This window comes from Labeo rohita, chromosome 4 (genome assembly GCF_022985175.1).
Source record: "Labeo rohita strain BAU-BD-2019 chromosome 4, IGBB_LRoh.1.0, whole genome shotgun sequence".
NCBI lineage: Eukaryota > Metazoa > Chordata > Actinopteri > Cypriniformes > Cyprinidae > Labeo > Labeo rohita.
In genome coordinates, this window is record NC_066872.1 from 44,070,253 (window position 1) to 44,096,003 (window position 25,751).

General features: G+C 29.8%; 1 protein-coding gene across 28 annotated transcripts in view; it reads left to right on the plus strand.

Moving 5' to 3' along the window:
- The window catches only part of plekha5 (pleckstrin homology domain containing, family A member 5), a 177,256-nt gene that overhangs the window by 107,597 nt on the left and 43,908 nt on the right, over positions 1–25,751 (plus strand). For 19 of the 28 annotated variants that reach the window (XM_051107215.1, XM_051107216.1, XM_051107219.1 and 16 more), the window contains 5 exons: positions 4,781–4,864; positions 13,837–13,875; positions 20,529–20,649; positions 22,312–22,416; positions 24,398–24,470. In XM_051107215.1, coding sequence (XP_050963172.1) covers positions 4,781–4,864; positions 13,837–13,875; positions 20,529–20,649; positions 22,312–22,416; positions 24,398–24,470 — 422 coding nt within the window. Of the gene's footprint in view, positions 1–2,880; positions 2,945–4,780; positions 4,865–13,836; positions 13,876–20,528; positions 20,650–22,311; positions 22,417–24,397; positions 24,471–25,751 lie in introns of those variants that run through there. The other 9 variants (XM_051107218.1, XM_051107243.1, XM_051107244.1 and 6 more) reach the window with 2 other exon arrangements.

The following is a 25,751-nucleotide window of genomic DNA, read 5'->3' on the forward strand; positions in this document are numbered from 1 at the left end:
GTTCAAACATTTTTGGTGCAATTCTGGCTTTTTATTCACCATTCTGGCTTTTTTATTTTTTTTTGCAATTGCAAGATTATATCTTGCACTTCTTAGTACTTTCTCGTAATTGCAAGTTTATAATTCACAATTCTAACTTTTTCTCAGCATTCTGACTTTTCTTGCAATAGCAAGTTTATCCCGCAGTTTGAAGTTTTTTGGTGCAATTCTGGCTTTTTATTCAGTTTTCACAATTCCTCAAACTTTTTACTTGCAATTGCAAGTTTATTACAGTTGTACAATTTATCACAGTTGTAATTTTATATCTTGCAATTCTGGCTTTTTGCTGACAACTTTGACTTTTTTTTCCTAATCTGACTTTCTTCTCTTAATTGTGAGTTTATTTCTTGCCATTCTGACTTTTTTCACACAATTCTGAGTTTTTCTTACAATTGCAATCGCAGTTCTTTTTTCTCGTAAATGCGAGTTCATTATTTGCAATTCTAACTTTTTCTCGCCATTCCGATGATTTTTATTTTTTTTATTTTTTTATTTTTTTTTATTTTATATAGTTTATAGATATTTTTTTTTTCATCAAAATTGCGAGATATAAAGTCCAATTCTTAGAAAAACAACAACAAAAAAGACTTTTTTATATTGCACAGTTCTGACTTTACAACTTGCAGTTGCAAGTTTATGATGCAATTCTGAGAAAAAAAAAAAAAAAACAGTTGTAAAATTAAGCAGTTGCAAGTTCCTTTTTTTCTTTCGAACAGTTAAGTTGGTCACTTTGGTTATTGAAAAAGTTCTTGAAATAAGATGCCGCAGCAGAGGCAGAAGCCCACACGGGCAAACTGAGCGACCAGACGGATGATGGATTGAAAAGCGGGTCGGTAAAGTGATTAGCATCCTTCCAGGGTGATTGTTGCCTTGGCAACAATAAATTAGTCAGTAAACGGCACCGAATCTGTGAGCGCTGTCATCCCAAATGGTTTCAGCATCCAAAGTTTGGTCATCAATCAATGAAGCCAATCATATCACTGTCGGCAGGTTTCAGATGAGCAGACTTTGAGATGAGAAGCACAAAAGGACACAGAAGATCCAAGGATCTCATCCAGGGTGAACGAGGGACAATCAATATACCGATGAGACCCTTGAGTTGTTACTTACATGAGCTTTAGGCCAAAACGCAGGGTTAAAAGCTTTCAAAAAAGAGATTAGAAGATGATTTTCAATTCAGTAATCCTGATGCAGGAAACACTATGTGAGGTCATGCTAGGCCTGCTTAAAAAATTATGTCTAATAAAAATCTCATTAATACTATTATCTATTATCACCAAAAATAATATTAATATTATTTCCTGTGTGTGCAACATAAATTAAATGCATTATATAAATAAATATAAATATACAAACACACATACACACAGAAAAATTTGATTTACAATATATTTATTGAAATGATGATTTATAATAGAGTTATAACTTATACAATTATATTAATATGTATATAATTTTATACTATATATAATGTATTTACATTTCTAAAACAACAGATATTTTTATTAGTTCTGTCAAACGATTAAAGCTTTTGTTTACACAATATATGTGTACTGTGTATATTTATAATGTGTATATATAAATATACACACACACATGCATGGAAATATTTAAGAAAAATATTGTATGTTTATATATTAAATATATTTGTATATAATATTAATTTTATGAATAAAAATATAAATATTAATTTCTATATATATATATATTCAAAATATATATTATATGTGTGTTTTTATGTATACACCAAAATATATATAAATATTATGTAAAATAATGTATATTATTTTTGTTTATAATAAAACGTTTTTGGTAAAATTCCAGTACATAAATAGAAATACGTATATGCATACAAATAAAGAAATTAATTGATGTAAGTTACTATGTAATTACTTTGAAATGTATAGATTTATTATATTTATGTGTTAGAATTATAATTCATAATTTAATTATAACTTATACAATTATATTAATATTTATATAATTTTATACAGTATATCAAATTATAATTTATTATATTAGAATTATATAATAATTATTTTATATAAATATACTTTTTTATATATTTATTTTAATTCCTAAAACAACAACATTTTTAATTTTTTTTTTTTACATTTGTGTTTATAATTTTTAGTCAAATTTTGAATGATTTTTCACTTATTTAGTGCCTAATATATGCATGCATGTACAAAAAAAAAAACAGTATATCACGTATGGTGTTAAATATATCACATGCAAAGTGTCGTACTGTATTTAATGCCTTACTAATGATGCATTTACATAAATATATAAGTTTATATATACGATGGTAGTATTTTTACAGCCTCTATGCTGAATTGATTTGTAAAGTCCTGTGATTTCATGCTTTAAAGCATGTGCGTGAGTGTTTTGTGCAGTTCCTCTCAAGCTAGATTTGTTCGCCTCGAACCATGTCCTGCCCAGCACGCCTCAGTCCGTCCACATGTTCCCCAGCAGCCCTGTGACTCTCCATGTGAGAGCGAAAGAGCGTTTATCTCAGCCGAACGGCCTTTATCTGCTGTGAACGGCCTCCTCTGTCCTCTCCCGGCTCCGTCTGCGTGTGACTGGAGCCGTAATTGTATTTATTGAGACGTCGGCGCCTCATGGCAGAGAGGAAGAGGGTGGAGAGGAGAGACGGGGAGGGTGGGCGTACGTCTGTCTCCATGCTCTTGTGATCGGGGCGTATGACTGCTGAAGGCAGCAGCACTCACTACATGCTCGGGTTGGTGATAAACAGCAGGAGTAGAGAGAGAGAGAGAGACAGGATTGAGGCGATAGAGAGCCACCGGCGGCCCCTGGAGACACACAGACAGACAGACTGACAGACAGACAGACAGACAGACAGACAGACAGACATGTTGAAATTCTGCACCACCCCTCGCTCAAGGTGTGTAGCTGCCTCTGTGTGTGTGTGTGTGTGTGTGTGTGTGTGTGCTTGCTGCTGAGGAGGTTTCTGGGTAGATGTCATCTGTTGAGTTTTCGTCTGGGTTACATCATGTTTGACTCGGTCCTGTTGGGAAATCAGGTTAAAACCAGACTCTGATGGCGAGTGCTGGTTTTATGTGGATTCTAGTTGGTCAGAGCTGGTTTAGGTGGTTGATCGGCTGGACAATGGTGGTGTTGACGTCACATGTTTGTGTGTGTGTTTATAAATAACCTGTTTTTGTTAACTTATCGCATATTGTATTTATTTTAAATAACTTATTAACTTTAAATAAATGAATAAATAATGATTGGTGTGGGTGTTAGTTAATTAAGTATTAACTTTATTTATTTTATTTATTTATTTTATTATTACTTTAACATTTATCAACATGTTATTGCCATTACTTTATGTATTTGTTATAAATATGTATATTTATTAGAATTAGAATTATGTGTTTTAACAATTATAATTAATATTTATATAATTTTTTTCTCTCTCTCACTACAATTTATTTTAATTTCTATTTTTGTTTTTTTTTTTTTTGTAATTTTGTTGTATCCATTTTTAAATCAGATAATGAATAACTTTTCACTTTTATTAATTTATTTTACAAATGTTATATATAAAGAGAGTAAGAGAGAATGAGTTGTAATTGTTTATTGTTATTCAGTTATATTAATATTTATATATTCTACATATTTTATAATGCAATACAAATTTATTTTAATTTCTCAAACTACTTTTTTTTATAATTTTAAAATCAGTTTGTTTATTTGAGCTTTTAGTAAAAGTGTTAGATTTTACTAAAATTATGAAGAATGTTTTACTATTTTATTTTGTTTTATTTATTTCCAGGGTATAAACCAAAAATGTATATATTTTACATATTTTATAATACAATAATTAATTTATTTATTTGATATTTATTTTCTGTTTTATTTTTTTTTATATAATTTTAAAATCATTTTGTTTATTTAAGCTTTTAGTAAAAGGGTTAGTTTTTACAATTATGAATTTGTTTTTGTTTTTTTTTTTTTTTTTTTATTTTATTTTCAGGACATAAACCAAAAATGCATATACTATACATATTTTATAATACAATAAATAATTTATTTATTTTAATTTCTCAAACTATTTAATTTTTTTTAAATATATTTTTAAAATCATTTTGTTTATTTAAGCTTTTAGTAAAAGGGTTAGTTTTTACAATTATGAACAATTTTTCACTGTTTTATTTTATTTTATTTTCAGGACATAAACCAAAAATATTTTATCATTTTAAAATCTTTTTTTAATTTTATTTTATTTTATTTTATTTTATTTTATTTTATTTTATTTTATTTTATTTTATTTTATTTTATTTTATTTTATTTTACTTTATTTTATTTTATTTTATTTTATTTTATTCTTGTTTTTAACTTCTTGATATGAACCAAAAATGCTCAGTGTTGTAATATAGCAGCCAGCAAATGACGACACCTGAGTTAAATTCAGCGTTTTTAACAATGTGTTCAATGTGTTGTGACACTGCTAGAAAATAACCTGCATCTATTTACCAGTCTCTGTGCAATAAAATCCTGAATGTGAAACAGTTCGCAAACTGTGCCATTGTTTTCTCCTCTGGGTTGTCGATCGTGTCTAAAGATGGTCTCGTCTTGTTCAGCCGGTCTGATGTTTAGCAGCAGGGCTGCGCGTGAATCCCGTGGCTCGAACGGCTCTTTATCGAGTGTCAAAGTGTGACCGCCAGTCTCACGTGTCTCTAATTCCCACAATTCCTGTGTCTTTTCTCTCCTGCAGTCACAATGAGCGAAAGGTGACCTGCAAGCATCCCGTCACAGGCGTTCCTTCGCAAGACAACTGCATCTTTGTCGTCAACGAACAGTGAGTCATTTCTTTCTGTCTCTTCACAGTTTCCTGCAGCATTGAGTGAGAAACAGAGTGCTTTGTCTGGACTTCAACAGAAATCACATTCATGCTGCCTAATGTACTGCACACTCATTTTTTGGGGTGTATTGAATGTTCGTTAATAGGGGGTATAAAGAAGTACAAAAATGAGATAATTAAAGTATTCATATTTGAGAATCAGGAGTCAAAAGATTGTTTTTCTGGGTCACTCGGCACAAAAAGCCATTATTATTTTCCATTAGCCCATTGATGGGTACATCTCACAAAAATAAGGTCAGAAAATGATATAATATAAAAATAAATAAAAATAAACTTTTACATATTAATTAATATTCATTAAAATTTCTCTCTCTGTGTAATTAATTTATTTTAATATCTAATTTTCATAATATATATTTACTTTTTTTATTACGTTATTTTGTTATTTCTGGTTTTTAGTCACATTATAAATAATTTATCACACATTTATTATTTGATGAATTTTGTAAATGAATAAATATTTAATTTGGGTGAGTGTTATGTGACGTCGGACATCACAGTATAAACAATTTTTTATTATTTGCACTATATATATTTAATATATTTAATATTTAATATGTTATAATATACATTTATATAAATAAAATAATATATTTAATATAATATATTATATATTTAATATATTATGTATTTTCATTTTATATTACGTTATTTTGTTATTCCTGGTTTTTAATCACATTATGAATAATTTATCACTTTTTTATTATTTATTTGATGAATTTGTAAAAAAATATATATATTTCTTCAGGTGGTGTTAATATTATATATAATGTATATATTTATATTATATATTATATAATATATATTGAAAATATATGTATATTTATTAGAATTATAATTATTTCAATAATTATAATGTTTATATATTAATTAATATTCATTAAAAACTGTCTCTCTAGGTAATCAATTTATTGATTTATTGATTTATTGATTAATAATATATATTTTTCATAATATATATTGTCTTTTTTATTACGTTATTTGGTTATTCCTGTTTATCACAATTTTAATAAATAATAAAGTTATTTATTTTTAAATAATGAATTATTGAATAATGAACTAGTAATAAATTATGAATTTAATTTACTTATTTGGTTTTTATTTTATTTTTATTTTTATTTATTTATTTTACATTTTAGCCATTTGCATTTGTCATTTTAAAAATAAAATAAAAACACATTTTCATTTTTACTTTTTAATTTTTAATTTTTTTTGTTGTTTATTTTACAGTAATTTAAACTGCTTTGATTTTATGAAGAAAAAATGTAGTTGCAATATACATAAATACAGAAAAATGTATTTATATTATATAAATGCATAATTTTCATTTATGTATAATGTGTATATATACACTTATATTTCAGGTCATATTAACCCCAAAACCACTGTATCTTTATATAAATATTTTCTTGACTTTCTCTAATGAGATTCATCCGAAAGCATTACTATTCTCAGCCCGTCTGCTAACAAACAACGTGTTACTATTTGTGTGTGCTTCATAAGAGAGCGAGCCACTAAATAGTCAACACACCCCCACATTTTCACACAAAGCCAGTACCAATTAACAGGCCGGCGGTTAATGAAGAGCTGAGAAGATGATTATGCGCCGGTATATCCGGACGGGGAGTGCAGTCATGACTTTGTTGAGCTCTGCTCCTCTTCACAGCTCACCTCTCCTGTCCGGCGCGAGCTGCTCTCCTGATAATTGCCCTCAAACCGCTGTCAAACACATCTTCGGTCTTTATCTCGCTCTCTTTCTCCTTTCTTTTCTCCTGCGTCCTCTAGCAAAGTCAACAGCTTCACTCTGCCGACGTTTATCCAATCTCTGCAGCCTCTATTCACAGATAGCGACTAAACGCTGCTGTAGATAAACTTCAGATCCTCTCGCTCTGAACGGATGATGATGGAGAGACTCGATCCGGAGGGGAAGGAAACGTTTGTGCGGCAGATATTTGCATCTGATGAAAACGAGCGGCAGGAGGCTTTGTTCGCTTTCGTGTTGTTTCAAAGCCGTTTGACTTTGTTTCTTCTGTGGAAAACATGGATGCTTCCTGTTTCTTTTTCATACAACAGATACTTGCAACCTCCGAAGATGAGATAAAATGACAAAAAAAAAGCACTATTAAAGTAGTCCGTATGCAATATTTTGTAGGCAGTGTTGTTGTTCATTGTTATTCATTAGAAACTAGAAATTATTTAAAAAATAAAAAATTTAATATATTAAATGTTTGAACAAACACTCTTAAAAAGCATAAATGTAAATTATATATTGAAGTACTAAAATGATGGAAAATAAACAAAAATGAATGTAATAAGATAAATGGAAATGTAAAACATTTTAATTTTACTTTTTTTTTTTTTTTTGATATTTTTTTTAAAATTTTATTTAGTTTAGTTCAAAATGTGACAAAAATGCAAAATCAAAATAAAATTAAATATTGTGTGGCAAAAGCACATAATAAAATAAAAGCACAAATGACTAAATCTTAAAATGAAATAAAATAAAATAAGTTAAACTAAATTAAAAAGTGACAATAGAAAACTAAACACTGTCATTGTAAGTTTCAATGTAAATATTTATATATTTGTAAAATAACTCCCCCAAAAAATAAAAAATAAAAAAAGCACAAATGGCTAAAACTTAAAATAAAATAAAAAATATAATTGAAAATTTAAACCTGTCAGAAATTGTCAGACGTTTTAATGTATATATTTATATAGATTTATATATTTTTGTATATATATAATTTTTTTTTTTAAATAAGCACAAAAAACTAATAACCGTGGCAAAAGCACATAATAAAATAAAAGCACAAATCAAATAATAAAATAAAATAAAATTATATAAAATAACTTAAAGCTGTCATTATGTTTCAGTATATGTATTTATATTTTTGTAAAATAAATAAAAAATCCAAAAAGCACAAATGACTAAAACTTTTAAAAACTTTAAAACTTAAAAAAAAAATTAAAAATATTTTGAAAATATAAACCTGTTACCTGTCAGAAATGATGTATATTTTTATATTTTTGGTAAAATAAGCTTAAAAATCTAATAACGGTACATGTGCGAAAGCACATAATAAAACCACAAATGAATAAAATTTTCTAAAATAAAAGAAAATAATAAAAGAAAAAGTTGACAATATAAAACTAAAAGCTGTGATTATAAGTTTCAATGTATATAAAGTAACCAAAAAAACTAATACAAATGCAAAAAGCACAAATGGCTAAAACTTTATGAATTAAATAAAATTTAAAGTGAGACTGAAAATATAAACTTGTCAGAAGCTGTCAGACGTTTTAATGTATGTTTTTATTTATTTATTTGGTAAAATAAGCTTCAAAAACTACCAAAAAGTAAAAAATAACAGTAATAAAACAAAAGCACAAATGACTAAGTTATAATTAAAATAAAATAATAAAATAAAATAAAATAAAATTTTAAAATAAAACAGCTAATAAAAATGACAAAAGCACAGATGACTTAAAATTGAAATAAAATGAAAAAAAAAAATGAAAAAATCAAACTAAAAGCTGTTTAAAAATATTATTAAATGGTCTAATAGTATATAAATGATACAAAATAACACTGATTGTGGGTCTTCTGAAGTGCACAAGTCTTAAGTGCTGCTTTTATAAGGCTGTTTTTATCCGTCCACATTGATTTTCATTGTTTGACGGTAAAGCATGAACATTTTACTAAACATCTCCTTTATTTTTCTATCGAAGAAGGAGCATCATACAGGTTTGAAACAACATGCGAGTGAGCAAACGATGACAGCGCTTTCATTATTGGCGAATTATTTCTGTAATGATGTGAATGTGAAGTGTTTTTCCGAGCGAGCTGAAGTCTAGCGTGTCAGATAATGAGAAAAGTCAGAGTTTGTTTCGTTTGCTTTGCTGCTGATGGCAGGACTCTATTTTTTTTTTCTACCTATTTCAATTATCACCTCCATCTTGCTTTTCTGTGAAGTCGATGTTAATGAGATTTACACTTATTTTTACTCGACGACGTGAGAAAGTCTCACTCTGAGGTGTGCTTGCGTTTGAGAGTCGACGTGAGATCATGACATGAAGTTCACGCAGGTCTCCTTCTCCATTACTTCAAGATCTCTGCTTTTCTTGATTGGATTTAAGGAGTAAACAGTTGTTGTTTTTGCGGTTATGTGGCAAGAGAAGTTAGTGGAAAGCAGGAGATTGAGTTGTTTGGGGTATTTAAGCTATTTTAATTGGACATTCAGCTCCTCGCCGTCAAGCCGTAGATTCGCGTTTCGAGCTGCGTCGTGTTTTAAGGGCATTGATTTGTCTTAATCAACTGGACAATAAACGTTTCCGGAGTATCGACGCTTGTTGAGATTGATGCTTCTGCCCCGTATGAACCAATTACAAGAGACTGCTTGAAAACAGCAGTGTGTCTTGTCTTATAATTCGCACAAAATCAGTTTTAAAATATTTATTAATTGTCAATATTGTGTCTGTACAGACGTTGGTTTGTTGGTGTTGTTAACTACTGTTAGAAAATAAACACTTTCCCTCCTTTTAATTTAATGTTAATTCATTTTTTTAATCTAAAACATTCAGATTTTATATGTGCAAAAAAAAAAAAATTTTTTTTTTCATTATTTTATATCATTTTTATATAATATTTTATTTTAAAAATTTAATAATTTAAAATTTTATAATGAATTATGAATGTATAATGTATTTATACTTCATACCTTAAGGTTAAAAAAATCTGAGTTTAGTGCTAAAATAATAAAATCTTAAAATACATTGTGTTTTTAAAAGTAGTAAAAATTAAAAAATTAAAATTACAACAATTTTAATTAGTTTAAAATAGTTTGAAAATCGCAGTTTGACAGTTTCCCCACATTTCTTCCATTTTAATGTGCACAAATCAGTTTTGAAAAATATATTTAAAACCATACAGATTATAACATTTAAATTTTATTACAAATTATTTATTAATATTTTTTTTTACAGTTTATTATACAATAAATTACAATGTATATCTTATTTTCAATATGTAGTCATTTTTTAAAAAAGAAAAATATATATTTATGTTTTAATTTGCACAAAAAATGTCCAGATTATTAAATGTAAATTTTGTTAAAAATGTGTTAATGTTCTTCTTTCTTTATTTTTTATATTATTTTTATATCATATTTTATTTTAAAAATGCCATAATTCACGTTTGTATAATGTATTTTCATATTTTAAGATTGAAATTTCGGTTTAGTTTAATATAATATAAGATATTAAACACATGTTAAAAGCATTAAAAATATATTTTTATATTTTTAAAAAAATTATTGGACTTTCATAAAAAATTGTCTGAATTTTAATACATTTGAAGTAGTTTTAAAATGACGGTTTCCTCAGTTTTCCTTTTTAAATATGTATTTAAAAATGTCCAAATTATAAAATGTTCAAACCAAAATTTGATTGCAGTTTTAGTAATCATTTTTATGTCATAATGACATTTTTATAATGAATTTTCATTGCTTAAAATTGAAAGTCTGGGTTTAGTGGTAAAACAATAAAATTTACACATAAAGTGTATTTTTATAGTAGTAAAAATAAATACTTACAATAAAATGTGACATTTGAATTGGACTTTGATATGACCAAAATACTTTTAAACTTTTAAATATTTAAATGTTTAAAAAAAAAAAATATATATATATATATATATATATAGTACTAAAAATCACTAGACCAATTTTTTGTATTTCGTAACTGTGATTTTTATAAATTTTATTCAAACAATACTTCAATATTTAATTGTATATGGCAAATTTCTTATATAATATATATTATTATATATATATTTTTTTTTTCCAAAATGCAATTTCCATGAAATCTAAAATTGTTTAATAAATAAATGGATAATAATAAATTATTTTTAATAGCATTACATGGGGAAAATGGCATTTGAAACACATTTCAACCAGGATTGCCTGATGTGTTGATGTCCATAATATATTTGCACACCTGCGGTAATTAAAAACAGTCACGTCAGAAACCTGCAGTTGTGTTGCGAGTAGGAAAAGCGATGCTAACCGCCGTACGGCCCCTCCGTCGCGCTAATGGAGGAGGCTAATGGGTTTAGCCCTCCTGCTAACGAGGTTACGGAGGCCCGCGGCCCGCTTCTGTTCTCCCTGATCTGTTTTTAACTTCTGATGATGTGATTTAACGCAGCACTTGTTACGTGAGCCAGACGCAGTCACTTTCGCTACACGGCGACACGCGTCTGCGGCGTTCGGCCTGAAGTGTCCTCGTTTCTCATAGTCACAGTGGAAGCTTATTAATTTGCACAGTCATTTTTTCACCCTGCTCATATTTCCTCATTCTCTGGTGCTCTGTTGATGTATGAGGCCGGTGTGAGCCGTAATAGCACTCGCTGTGCCGTATAAACTCTGAGTAGTGGCAGACGCCCTCCATTACTGAAACGATTAACTGTGCAGTCTGGTTTGGGTGTTTCTTCAGCTACTTTTAGAAAATATTAATGATCTGCATGCATTAGCAGTTTAGCTAGTTGAGCTGAAGGTTGTTGAGCGACAGATTGAGTCGCCTTCAGCGACGTCACAACCTGCCAGAAGTCCAGCTGAGATGAATCAGACGCATGAGGTGACGGCAGGTTTTAGGGGGACACTTTGGTGCAAACACTACTGCCGTCTGTGTAATTAAACAGAAAATAACATGAGCCATATGTCGATCAGTGTCATTGTGGATCCAGGATCTTGAGGCTAGTAATTTTGCTCAATAATAATTTCTTTCACAACACCTCCGCTGCTTTCTCTTATTATTTCTCTTATTTGTTCTCTGACGTTTGCTTGCTGAAAAAAACCCAAGTCGTATCAGATCAGATCTTGCTTAACTAACCACGTCAACCTTGATTGTGATGACCACATAAAACCAGTGTCGAAAGTCTGAAACTGGTTTTAGTTGGATTTTCCAGTAGGGCTGGCATTCGTCTTCATCATTTTATGGTTTCAACCACATAAATCCAGCGTCTACCGTCAGAAGCTGGTTTTATCTGGACTGTCCAGTAGGGTTATAATGAATCTTTTTAATTTCATGATTTCACCCATATAAAACCCAGTGTCTAACTTCAGAACCTGGTTTTAGCTGGACTTTCCAGTAGGTTTGCCATTAATGTTCTTTCTTTCATGGTTTCAACCATATAAAACCAGCCTCTACCCCCAGAAGCTGGTTTTAGGTGGGTTTTCCAGTAGGTTTGCCACTGATCTTGTTCATTTGATGGTTTCAACCATATAAAACCAGCCTTTACCATCAGAAGCTGGTTTTATCTGGACTTTCCATTAGGGTTATAATGAATCTTTTTCATTTTATGATTTCAACCATATAAAACCCAGTGTCTAACTTTAGAACCTGGTTTTAGCTGGACTTTCCAGTAGGTTTGCCATTAATGTTCTTTCTTTCATGGTTTCAATCATATAAAACCAGCCTCTCTCATCAGAAGCTGGTTTTAGCTGGGTTTTCCAGTAGGCTTGCCATTGATCTTCTTTATTTCATGGTTTCAACCATATAAAACTAACATTTACCCTGAGAAGATGGTAACCATAGTGAAACATCCAGCAGCCCACATGTTTTCAATTAATGATTTCAGTTAATGACCACCTAGAAACCATATAAAACCAGTGTCTGCCACCAGAAACTGGATTTAGCTGGATTTTCCAGTAGGGTTGCCATTAATCTTCTTCATTTGATTATTTCAGTTAAAGACCACTTGTAAATCATATAAAACCAGTATCTACCAGCAGAAGCTGGTTTAAGCTGGATTTTCCAGTAAGGATGCCATTTATCTTCTTCATTTCATGATTTCAACCATATAAAACCAGCGTCTACCAACAAGAAGCTGGTTTTATCTGGGTTTTCCAATAGGTTTAACATTAATGATCTTCATTTGATGGTTTCAGCCATATAAAACCAGCCTCTACCGTCGGATGCTGGTTTTAGCTGGTTTTGCCAGTACGGTTGCCATTTGTCATCTTAATTTTATGATTTAACCATATAAAACCCACTGTCTACCTTCAGAAACTGGTTTTAGCTGGACTTTCCAGTAGTTTTGCCAATTATCTTTTTTATTTGAAGGTTTCAACCATATAAAACCAGCCTCTACCATCAGAAGCTGGTTTTTGCTGGGTTTTCCAGTAGGTTTACCATTGATCTTCTTAATTTGAAGGTTTCAACCGTATAAAACCAGCCTCTACCATCAGAAGCTGGTTTTAGCTGGGTTTCCCAGTAGGTTTGACATTAATGATCTTCATTTGATGGTTTCAACCATATAAAACCAGCCTCTACCATCCAAATCTGGTTTTAGCTGGGTTTTCCAGTAGGTTTGCCATTGATCTTCTTTATTTGATGGTTTCAACCATATAAAACCAGCCTATACCATCAGAAGCTGGTTTTTCCAGTAGTATCTACAATGAGAATATGGCAAGCCTATTGGAAATCCAGCTAAAACCAGCCTCTGATGGTAGAGGTTGGTTTTATATGGTTGAAACCATGAAATTAGATTAATGGCAACCCTACTATAAAATCAAGCTAAAACCAGCAGCTGTGGTCATCTTTGTTTGATGGTTTTAATTATAATGACTTAGAAACCACATAAAACCAATATCTTCCACCAGAAGCTGGTTTTAGCTGGATTTTCCAGTAGGGCTATCATTAATCTTCTTCGTTTCATGATTTTATCCATATAAAACCAGTGTCTACCAATAACAAACTGGTTTTATCTGGATTTTCCAGTGGGTTTGCCATTAATCTTCTTTATTTGACGGTTTCATTGTTGAGTGGGTGTCATAACTATAATTTAAGTTTTCAAAACCCTAAATGACTATGTATTCAGTTCATTTTCTTTCCTTTTTTCTGTTTTCTAGCTTGAATTGTGGGAAACTTGTCCATCCTGTTTTAAGCAGGTAATGCTTTGCAGGGATCTCCTCTCATCTGCTTCTTTTGAGCCACGGAGCCTCCATTCATCTCTGGTTGTTTTGCCACTCTGTCTCATTAATTCTGCTCAAACACTAACCCAAGGCGCTGTTTGAACTGGATTGCCTGATATCCTGCTATGCATCGCTAATGTGGAAATATGCAAGATTTATGTGTGCCGTCCGATTTGTCTTTCCCACGTTGAATATGAAACATAAATCTCCTTGTGTCGAAGTCGCTCTCAGTCAGGAATGAATTATGTTGTCCTCAGCCGCTTCGGCAGGGGTCCCGTAATCCCACGCATCGCGACGAGACCGAGCACTTTGAGTCTGTAAACAGTCCTGTCAAACGCTGGACGGAGATGAAATACTCATTCGTCACGAGTCGCAGTTTAAGACACACACCGCCATGGGGCTCGACGTACACGCGCCTCCGGTGGCCCGCCGTCAGATCCAGAGCGATGCCTTTCTGCTCGTTTCTGGCATTAAGTGACAGGCCTTTGACTCTTTAACTTTAAGATTGAAGCGTTTTATGGCTGCTGCCAAAACAAGTCGTGCCATTGGAAATACTCCTGAAAGTAAAGCGCGTCAAGCATTTAACTTGGACAAAAATGTTGTTCTGGAAGCAAGCAAGACGGAGAAAGTTCAGCTGCTTGGTGAACCTGTCCTAGAGGCCCACTATCCTCATTCTGGCATTGTTTTTTTAGGGCCAAGATGCCAAAAAAAAACATAGAATGCGGCTTTAACAGTCTCTTTTTTTTTAGGTAACATCTGGGCTACAAAGTAGGACAGAAATTGAGGGCTTCAGAGCATGATTATTATCGTAAACTAAAAGTAAAGCCATAAAAAATGTTGAACAATGAAATGTTCAACTGTGCGTGTGTGTGTGTATGTATATATATGTGTGTGTATGTATATATATGCATGTGTGTATATATATGTATGTGTGTATATATATGTGTGTATATGTATATGTATATGTATATGTATATGTATATGTATATGTATATATATATATATATATATATATATATATATATATATATATATATATATATATATATATACATATACACACACACACATATAAATAGTATATAATGTAGTAGTATAGATTCTAATATAAATATACAGTAACTTATAAACTCATACCACATGCAGTAACTTAAACTGAGTAAACTACAGTATTTAGAATATATATAAAATTAATTAATTTTGCCTTATTTACTAAGTTCAAAATATTTATTAATTAATTAATTAATTAATTTATTTATAATATGCATTTTGTTTTAGCTAGTTACTAATTTTTAAATTTTAATTTGGGTTTAGTTACTAAGTTTAAAATTATTTATTTATTTATTTATTTATTTATTTATTTATTAATATATATACTATGTATTTTATATTTGCTAGTTACTGGGGCAACAATTCTCATTTTCATAAAAAAGACTAAAAAAAAGTATTTAGGAAATATATAAAATATTTTAATTAATTTTGCCGTAGTTAATAAGTTATAAATATTATTTATTTATTTATTTATTTATAAATAATATATATAATATGTATTTTATATTAGCTAGTTACTAAGGCAACAATTCTCATTTTCCTAAAAAGAATCAACTTAAGTATTTAGAAAATATATAAAATATTTTAATTAATTTTGCCTTAGTTACTAAGTTCTATATGTTTATGTGTATATATGTGGATATATGTATGTATGTGTATATTTTAGGTAGTTAATAAGAAAACAATACTCAATTTTGTTAAGGTGCTAAAATAACAAAAACTAAGTACAGTAACATATAAAAAAAAAATATATATATATATATATATATGTGTGTGTGTGTGTGTATATATATATATATATATATATATATATATATATAATTTAAGAAAATATAAATTAAGAAAATCTAAAAATTAAATCTAATTACAAATATTTTACTAAAATTAAAATAGTTAAAAGATATTAAAATAACATCATAAAATCTTTTTTTAATGAATGTTCCTGGTCTTATTTTGATTTTTTCAGAAGAGTAAATGTTTGTTTTTATAAGCTTTTATAGAAAATAAACAACTTTTCTCTAATTCTGAAACGACTTTCATTTTTGTATGACATCACAAATCCCTCTCACTTTTCAGCCAATCCTCTTGAACGACCACATATGGGCATTCTCCTAGTTTTTCAGATGAAATGAGCTCCGCCCACAAAGTTGCTCATTAAATGCCCTTTTTTCTTTACTTTTGAAAACAAGAGCTTGGTAATGTTTCAGAGCCAACACTGCAGGTCTAAAACGACGCATACCGACAATCCGACTCCAATTCAGTGATATTTTCTTAACGTTCTTCAAGCCCTCTGAGTTTAACCTCCTCAAATGATGCTGCTGCAAATGAAAATGGTGAGTTGAAGGGCGTGAGAGACAAATGGTGGCAGACAGAGAGTTTTAAAGCCTAGCATGACTCACGCATTTTAGCTGATGACCTCCAGTCGAGCCGGTGCCCAATCAACCCACAAACCCATCTGAACGTCCCCTCCGTCAATTATCTCTGGACTCGGCGCGCTTTAGCCGCTTGACATGGGGCTAATTTCACACTCGCTGCCACTCTTCCTCTAAAGACGCCGTCAGATGTCAGCTGAGTGATGGCCGCCGGCATGGCTGGCGAGCGCACGCTAAAGCTCATTATTTGAGAAGAGATTAATTAATGAACGCTAATAGCCGTGTTGAATGCTCAATTTAATTTGAGATCAGCGGCCTGGAAGGTCGTACTGGGATCTGTGTGCTACCCTGACCCGGCTTTCCACCCTGTCCTTCCTTAAATGACTCTGGGACGGCCTGTCGTGTAGTGTTTTGTATTTTTCGTGCTGCATGACTGCTGACTGTTTTGACTGTTTTCGGCTCACAATGTGTCTCTTTGTGTTTGTTTCCAATGCAAAATCAGATGTTTGTGTCAGACGGCGAGCGCACGTGCAAACCATGTTTTGGTGGAGAATCAGTTCAGCCGAATTGTCTGCATTCGCTTGTTCTTCCAAAATTGTATGACTTTCTTTTTTCAATGCAATTATAATAAGATTCAAAAAGCATCTGGAAGCACCATAACTGTTGTCCACACAACTTGTGCATTTCATTAAAAGTCTTCTCACGTCATATGAAAGAGATATGTGTGGAAAAAAGAGATTAATTTATTGGTCTCCTCTGACTTTTTTTTTAATAATCCATACAAAAATTCTTGAAACAAGTTTGTCTGGGAGGCTACACTGAGATTTAAAGACTTGTTTTTATGGAGTACATCTTGAATATGAGTATATTTTGTCTTGATGCACTGGCAGATTGTTTCACTTGTTTTTACTATAAACAAGCTAAAAATAAGTGAAAATAAATAAATATATAAATAGAAAATTCATAAAACGTTTTTGATGTCATATGAAAGATCTGAATAAAAAAAATATTTGTTTATTTATTTATTTGTTTGTGTGTAAATATATATATATATATATATATATATATATATATATATATATATATATATATATATATATATATATATATATATATATATATATATATATATATATATTTTTTTTATATATATATACATTTTTTTTTTTAAAAAAAAAAAAAAAAAAAAAAACAAGTTAAATTTCCTTAAGAAGCTTACTATTATTTTTATTTTATTATTTTTTTGCACTGGCAGATTATTTCATTATATTCACTATATTATACTAATTTATATATACAAGTATAAACTAGTTAAAAAATAAGTTAAAATAGGAAAAAAAAAAAAACACTTATGTTCAATTGTATTTTAGTGTTGCATCTCAGGAAATGTATTTATTATTGTTGTTATTATTATTATTATTATTATTTTTATTTAAAGGAGTTTTATATAAAGCACCCAAAAGCATCATAACAGTAGTCTTTATTTTATTTAATTTAATTTAGTTTACTTTTAATTTGATTTTATTTTTCATTTCATTTCATTAATTTAACTTTATTTTATTTTATTTGTTTTATTTTATAATTTTATTTCATTTCATTATTTTATTTTGTTTACATTATTTATTTATTTAATTTTTTGTCAGAATTTTTTGCAGACTTCTTCACATATTTTTAAGTTGGTTTTATTTTTTATTATTATTTTTCATTTAATTTTACTTTTTATTTTATTTTATAATTTTTTTAATTTATTATTTTATTCTATTTTTTGTTTATTTATTTTTACTGTTTTGTCTTAGTCTTTTTTTTGTTTTATTGTATTTCATTTTTAATTTAATTTAATTTTTCTTTTATTTAATGATTTTATTTTTTATTTTTATTTATTTATTTATTTATTTTTTACTTTTTTTGTCTTAGTGCATTGCAGATTTCTTCACATTTTTAACTTTTTTATTTTATTTTATATTTAATGTACTTAAATTTGTTTTCTTTTCTTTTATTTATTTTTGCACATTTCTTCGCATATTTTTAACTTTGTTTAATTTAATTTAATTTAATTTTAATTTAATTTAATTGCATTTGTTTTCTTTTATTTATTTATTTATTATTTAATCTTATTTATATCTAATTTTGTGTTCAACTGAAGAAATAAAACCATACAGGTTTGTAACGCCATGACACACACTCGTCATTTTTGGCCGAACCATCCCTTAACATGCATTTAACCTCCTGATGCAGTTTGTGGGATGCCGGATCGTTTAGCCGCTCATTTTCCTCATGCATCGTGACCCAGAAGCCAGACAGCTCTTATTTTTTACCCCGGTGTTCTCTCTCCTCTCCCTTGCTCCAGATAGCAGCGCTTTCCCTCGACGTCGTCGCTCTACCGTAGCGTCTGAATATAGGCCAACGCTACGGGACGATGCCTCCCGACTGAATGTCCGCATGCTGTTGGGATTTCAGGGTTTACGGCCGCATTTGTGTTTTCTCCTCACTTTCGTTAAATAAGACGGTGGCGTTCTCTTTCCGGCCGCGGTTTGCGTTTGCCCTTCAGCTCGACTGGGTCATAAAGCGTGGATGCGGCGTGTCAGAGCCGGAGCTGGAGCTGGCAGGCCATTTAAGGTTGTCAATTGTGTGGGAGTAGATCAGCGGAGACGTGGAGTGAGTAATTGCTTTGATGCATGGGGCCTGTCTCCTCTATTTCTCTCTTTCTCGTTCTGTCTCAATGCTGAAGTGCTCTGGCTTATTAAAACACAGGCCTGAACTTCCTGAGTGTTTCACAGAAGCTCAAGAACTTTCCTCAATTATCTGCACAGCAATCGCTCGGCCTTCACACAGTCTTTCTGGTTATTTTAACCCTGATGTCAGGTGTGGCTTGTTGTCGATTACCACTGACAGTCTTCCTTAGTTGGTAAAAATCGATTTGTAAATGCATCCGCAGTCTGTTGTTGTTGATTGTATTTTTGCTGAAGCAATTATTTGTGCTTCAGACTAGATTTCAGTAATGCAAAATTACTTTGGATCGTGCAACGAATGCTTGCAACAGAATATAATGTATACAACAATATACAGAATATAATATAATGATGCTTAATGACTTCCGTTTGAAGTTTAGTACCCTTTTTGGCTTTACATTATTTTCATGACAATTTAACTTAATATGTTTAAGTTTGTATATAATATATTAATATATATATAAATATTAAATAAAATGTGTTTAGCAGCTTTATATGTATAATATATTTGATTTTACTAATGGAAAACTGATTTGAAAATGTTTTTTGTGCTTTTTTTCTTTATTTTCATGACAATTCAATTTTATATATGAATTAAAATGTATATATTTATTTTATTTAATTTTAATTGATTTATTGTGTGTATATATATAAATAATATAATTATATAAATAATGGATTATATAAATATTATAATATATGTAATATATTAATATATAAATACAATTATATTATATTATGTAACAAAATATATATATATATATATATATGTATATATATATATATATATATATGTATGTGTGTATTAAATTTTGGAGTTAATATTTATATTTTCTAATTTGGAGTTAATATATAAATATATATGTGTGTGTATATATATATATATATATATATATATAAAATCTCACATTACTATATAAATGGTATATTTGTATTTAACAAGCATTTATATACATATAGTATTTGATTTTACTAATGAATAAAAAAAATACATTTAATAATTTGAAGAGTTGCCATTATTATTTTTTTTAGCATTTTATCGCAATAAAATGTTGTGTATTAAATAAAATGTGTATATGTATTTTTTTATTTTATTTTATTGATTGATTTTTTTTTTTGTTGTTGTTTTGTTTTTTTAAAAGGAAAAATAAGATTTTATAATTGAAAGAGTTTATATTATTTTATATTATATTATTTTTTCTCTCTAAATTACCACTATTTTTTTGTCGATAAACCATCAATATTCAGTTGGTGGCTTTGCATGCAGAAAACAATTTCTCTTGCTGTTATTGCTTTTCTCTTTTGCTTTCATTGTGAGTTTCTTTACTGTAAACACTTTTACATAAATTGTCTGTGGTAGTCGACAGCATGCAGTATATACAGTAAATAACCCAGAATCTCCCTCCAAGTCTGAATGATTTACAGATAAGATTAATTCATGATGTTCCTCCTCTGTTCTTCCTCTCACCTCTTCCAGACCAGCGACCAAAGCACCAGCGGCCGAGAAGAAAGAACGTCCAACCAGCACCATGAGCGAAGCGTCGAACTACACGGGCGGCTCAGACTACGCCACACATCCCAGCAGCCCCACAACCAGAGTGAGTCACTCACTCACTCGCTGACCTTGGCCTAGATCCAGCATGACAGATTGGACTGTCCCATCATGCATCAATAGCACGTTACACAATTATTGTCCTCATTACTGCACGTGCTTTGTCTTTGCTCACTTATGTTGAGTTGATATAGAGTATCATAAAAATGCAATGGGTTAGGATGGACGACTAGTTATACAGCTAGTTAGATATCCATTGTAAACAAGCATTGGCATTTTTCTATGTGCATTCAGTTAATCGTAGTGTTTCTATCATGCATTTTTAATGCAATATCTTGCATATTGGTTTCTAAACCAGACTAATTATTCAAGGCTTTTGAAAGACTAGTCAACATGTCGTTCAAACAACCCGCCAAAAATATAATTTTGCACATCCCTAAACTCTAAATAACATAAAAACACCCAAACAAGATAAACAATTCATGAATGGCTGTTGCTCAAGATTCCCACGTTTCTCAAATAAATAAATGAACACGCATATGCATACAGTACACGCATATATCAATTAGCTGTCAAGTAATTAAAATTATAAAAGATATATTTACAGACTGTTTATTGCAGCTCAGAGGTGGCATGAATGCATTTACACTGCATTTACAATTGCATAAATAATGCCACAAATTTAATAGTTTTTTTAAAAAGTAAAAATTATTTAATTTAATTTTTTTTAAATTAGTCTTTTAATTCATATGGAAATATTGTTTTATTTATTTATTTATTATTATTTTATTCTTTCATTTATTTATTTATTTATTTTAGAAAATCATAATCTAAATAAGAAACTAAACTGCCAGTGGCGGTAAATGTCTTGGATAATGAGTGAGTCTTTTATAAGTCTTTTAAATAATAAGTAATATTTTTTGTTTGTTTATTTATTTATTTATTTATTTATTCATTTTTATTATTATATATATATTTTTTTTTTTTTCTTTTTTGGTAAATGATTTACCGATTTTTTGGTAATTCTCATTTGGCAAATGTCTTGGATAATTGAGTCATTCATTCCTTCGATTCATTCAAACAGCTGATTTGTTTAGGAATTAAGTAAATGGATCTCTTTATGAATGAGTCATTAAATCATTGTTTCAACTGATTCGTTTAAAAAGCTGATTCATTTAGAAACGAAACACCACTGGCAAAATTGAGCAAAAACAGACAATATTGTGTCTAAAATAGAACAACTTACATAAATATGAGAAAAAAACTCATACAGGGGCATTAAATATATGTGCATATATAAATACATAAACACACACATTCATAAGGCTAATTATTTTCTCAAATAATAATGTCGGTTTGTGTCAGAAGATGCTAAGATGATGAAATGAGACCTGAACAATCAAAGTCCAGAGATCAGCGATGTGCTCGTCTGTATGATTGTGTCTCATTAGAGCGAGACGAATGACAGATACGCTCACCTCAGATTGTTTCCCGGGTGTTTTGGCTTCTGTTAAGCGGCTTTTTAACCTTCTGAGGGCTCGTAAGTGCTGTTGATTCATAATGCATGCCTCACACGCTTTTTCTGAGCTGCGCTAAACGACTTCACTAGTAAGTTGTAATTATTTACAGCTCCGTCAGTGAATTATGTATACGGGCATACCTCACAAGTGTCATTTCTCAGAATAATCTCCTCTCACCCTTTTTTCAGCTGTCCAGGTCCTCAAAGAAAGTCCATAACTTTGGGAAGAGGTCCAACTCCATCAAGAGGAACCCCAATGCCCCGGTGGTGAAAAACGGCTGGCTTTACAAACAGGTTTGTGGCTCTGGAACTTTTACAAACCATTAATACATCTTTCATATGTGTGAGAGAATCTCACATATAAAAATACACAAAAAAGTATAAAACATTTTAAAAAATGACAAATGGTTTTTGCATTATAACTTTATTTTCATGAGAATTAAGCACGTTAGGACATAGATTCTCATTACCATAGTGGCATAAAAAAAATCTCATCAATCTTCCTGTTCTGACATTTTTATTTTATTTTATTTTATTTTATTTTTGCATTATGGTAAATAATATGCATTACCTTTAGGACATATATGCATACATTAAGACATAGATTCTCATTGGTGTAATGCAGTAAAAAATCTCATCAAACATCCTGTTCTCACTTTTTTTTTTTTTTTTTTTTTTTTAAGTTTTTTTTTTATTATTAATTAAATATAGTGTATATATGTATATATATTTTTTTATATATATATTATATATAAATATACACAAAAAAGTATAAAACATTTTTTTTTTTTTAATGACAAGGAGTTTTTGCATTATAACATTATTTTCATGAGAATTAAGCACATTAGGACATAGATTCACATTACCATAATGGCATAAAAAATCTCATCAATTTTTTTTTATTTATTTTATTTTATTTTATATTTTATTTTATATAGTTTTATTTAAGTGTTAATATAATTTTGCTTTGCATTATGGTAATTATATGCACTTCCATGGTACTATAAAGTACATAAACAGAAAGTATGAAATTATGAAAATTAGATTTTTGGACCCTTGAGGATTATTTATTTATTTATTTATTGTGCATTATAACATTATTTTCATGACAACTAAGCACATTTCATGTAAAACTGCAAAAAAGAAAATAATAATTAAAAAAATGAACGTAAGTCATGAAAAATAAAATTAAAATACATTTATTTTATTTTATTATTTATTAAATATAATTATATTTATATATTATTAAAATGTAAGTATTATTATAATTTATTTATTTTATCTAATTAATTTAGTTTTCCTTAAGTTAATTATACGCGTTTCCATGATATTCTAATGTACTTCAACAAGAAATTAATAAATAGCATCATGAAAATGTGATTTTTTTTTTTTTTTTTTACAGTATTATAACTGTATTTTATAATTAAGCATATTCAGCCATAGATTCATTACTGTAATGCAACAAAAAACACTCCCATTTGGCAATTTTATTTATTTAATGTAATTATATTTGTATATTGATATATTTTTATTTCCACAGTACTCTCATGTACTTATAAAATACCTTGATTATATCACAGTTCATGTCAAAGTGAGTTCAAAGTTTTGATGGTTGTTTAGTTGCTGATGGTCACGTTTTTTTTAGATTTTCCTGCACTTCAGGGCTTATCCATCAAACGCTTCATCCACGCTTCATCTGCCTGTGTTTTTATGCAGTCCGTGCATGACTCCACAGCCGCATTTGTGCTTTTGCATCATATTTTTCACAACCGCTTCTCATAAAAGGCAGAGTGAAATAACCACATAAAGCGTTGCGACCGCATCAGTAACTCGAGCCTTTGTGTGTGCGATCGCTGCGGCAGCGTTCCTTTGAAAGCAGCGTGTTTCCGTGAAAAAACACGACTTCAGAGGTGGTCTCTCCTCTTCCCCAAACATCCTCTATCAAAGCTGCTCCCGCAGCACAAGCCGAATCATCAGGCTTTGTTGTCTGAATTAAAATTTACATGCTTACACGGCGCTAACATTAACACAACAAACAGTAAAACACGAGGGAGGAATGTGAATATGATTCATGCCTCAAATGAAACGAGCCGGCTTAAAAAAAGAGATGAGTTTCCGCTCTAGAGAACATGGATAACAGCATCTCAACAAAGCAGATATTTGCTGTTGTCTGAGGAAAACAAGCATGCGTTGGAACTGGGCGGGGCTTTCTGTGCTGCACTGTGATTGGTCGGCTGGTTTGATTGACGGCTGCTGTGCTGCTGGACTTTTGCAGGACAGTACCGGGATGAAGATGTGGAAGAAGAGATGGTTCGTTCTGTCTGACATGTGCCTCTTCTACTACAGAGGTGAGTCCAGCATCTGCGTAATGTGTCTGGTTTTTCTGTATATGCATGAGAACATTCATCTCAGAGCACTTTCTGACTTTTGCTGTGGCAAGTGGCACGTTTGCGCTGCTGTCTGTGGGTTTTGCGTGGCATATTTTTCAAATCATGGCACTGTAAATATGGAAATGATGCTGAAAGAATGGTTGAACTATGTGTGCCCTTCTCAAAAGTTTTTTAATGATCTGAATCAACTTTGTGAGTTTAGTAACAGGGAAAAGATTCAGAGTTGAATCATTCTGATCACCAGTGATTCAGTTTGGTTCTTTTGATTCCTTTTAAATAAAGAACCACACTGAGTGATTCAGTGAGTGAATCGTTAGACCGAGTTAAAAAGTGATTTGTGAGTCTTTCATTGATTTATTAAAAATAACTGGTTTATAAAAGTCTGCTTTTGCGTCATAGATGCATTACCACCATTATTTTTTAATAACTCTACAATTGTCAGTAATTACTTGCGTGATGGATAATTTGCTCTCAGACAGTCATTAGTTTGATATTATATTATCTCAATAAAATGACCCTGATGAGGTTAATTTTGCACTAATGATCATCTGACTCACAAATCACAGATGGCTACTTAACGTATAAATGGAATAAATTTAAAACAGGTATGAAATTTGTTTTTCTAGACAGTTACACAGCGTTTCCATTGACGCTGGTCACTATTTCAGTGTTATTTTAGTATTCTTTATATACTATTATAGTATTCAATCATGTTTTTTTTTGTTTTCAGTTTTCATATTTTAATTTTATTTTTTTAAGAATAGTTTTTTTAATATGCTTTTGTCATTTTGTCTTTTTTTTTTTTTTTTTTTTTTTTTTTAATTTTTGCATTTTGCATTAATTAGTTTTTAAGTTTTAGTAACTTAATATCAGGTAGTTGCAAAGGCAACATTTCTAGTTTTTAGTCTGATATTTGTATTGTTGTATTTCTGGTTTGTTTAAATTTATATATTTTTATGGTTTTTTTTTTTTTCAATTTTAGTTATTTTAGCACTTTACCTTCAACTTATTTCAGTCAGTCGACAATGCAACATTTCTAATATTTATATTTTATTTTATTTCAGCTTTATTTCAATTAACAAAAACATAAAGATATATAAAAGATATATATATATATATATATATATATACATTTGAGTCATTTTCAACTAGTTTTTTGTTTTATTTATATTTTTATATTATATATTATATATATGTTTATTTCTTTATTAATTAAGAAAAAATCAAAACCAGTTTTAT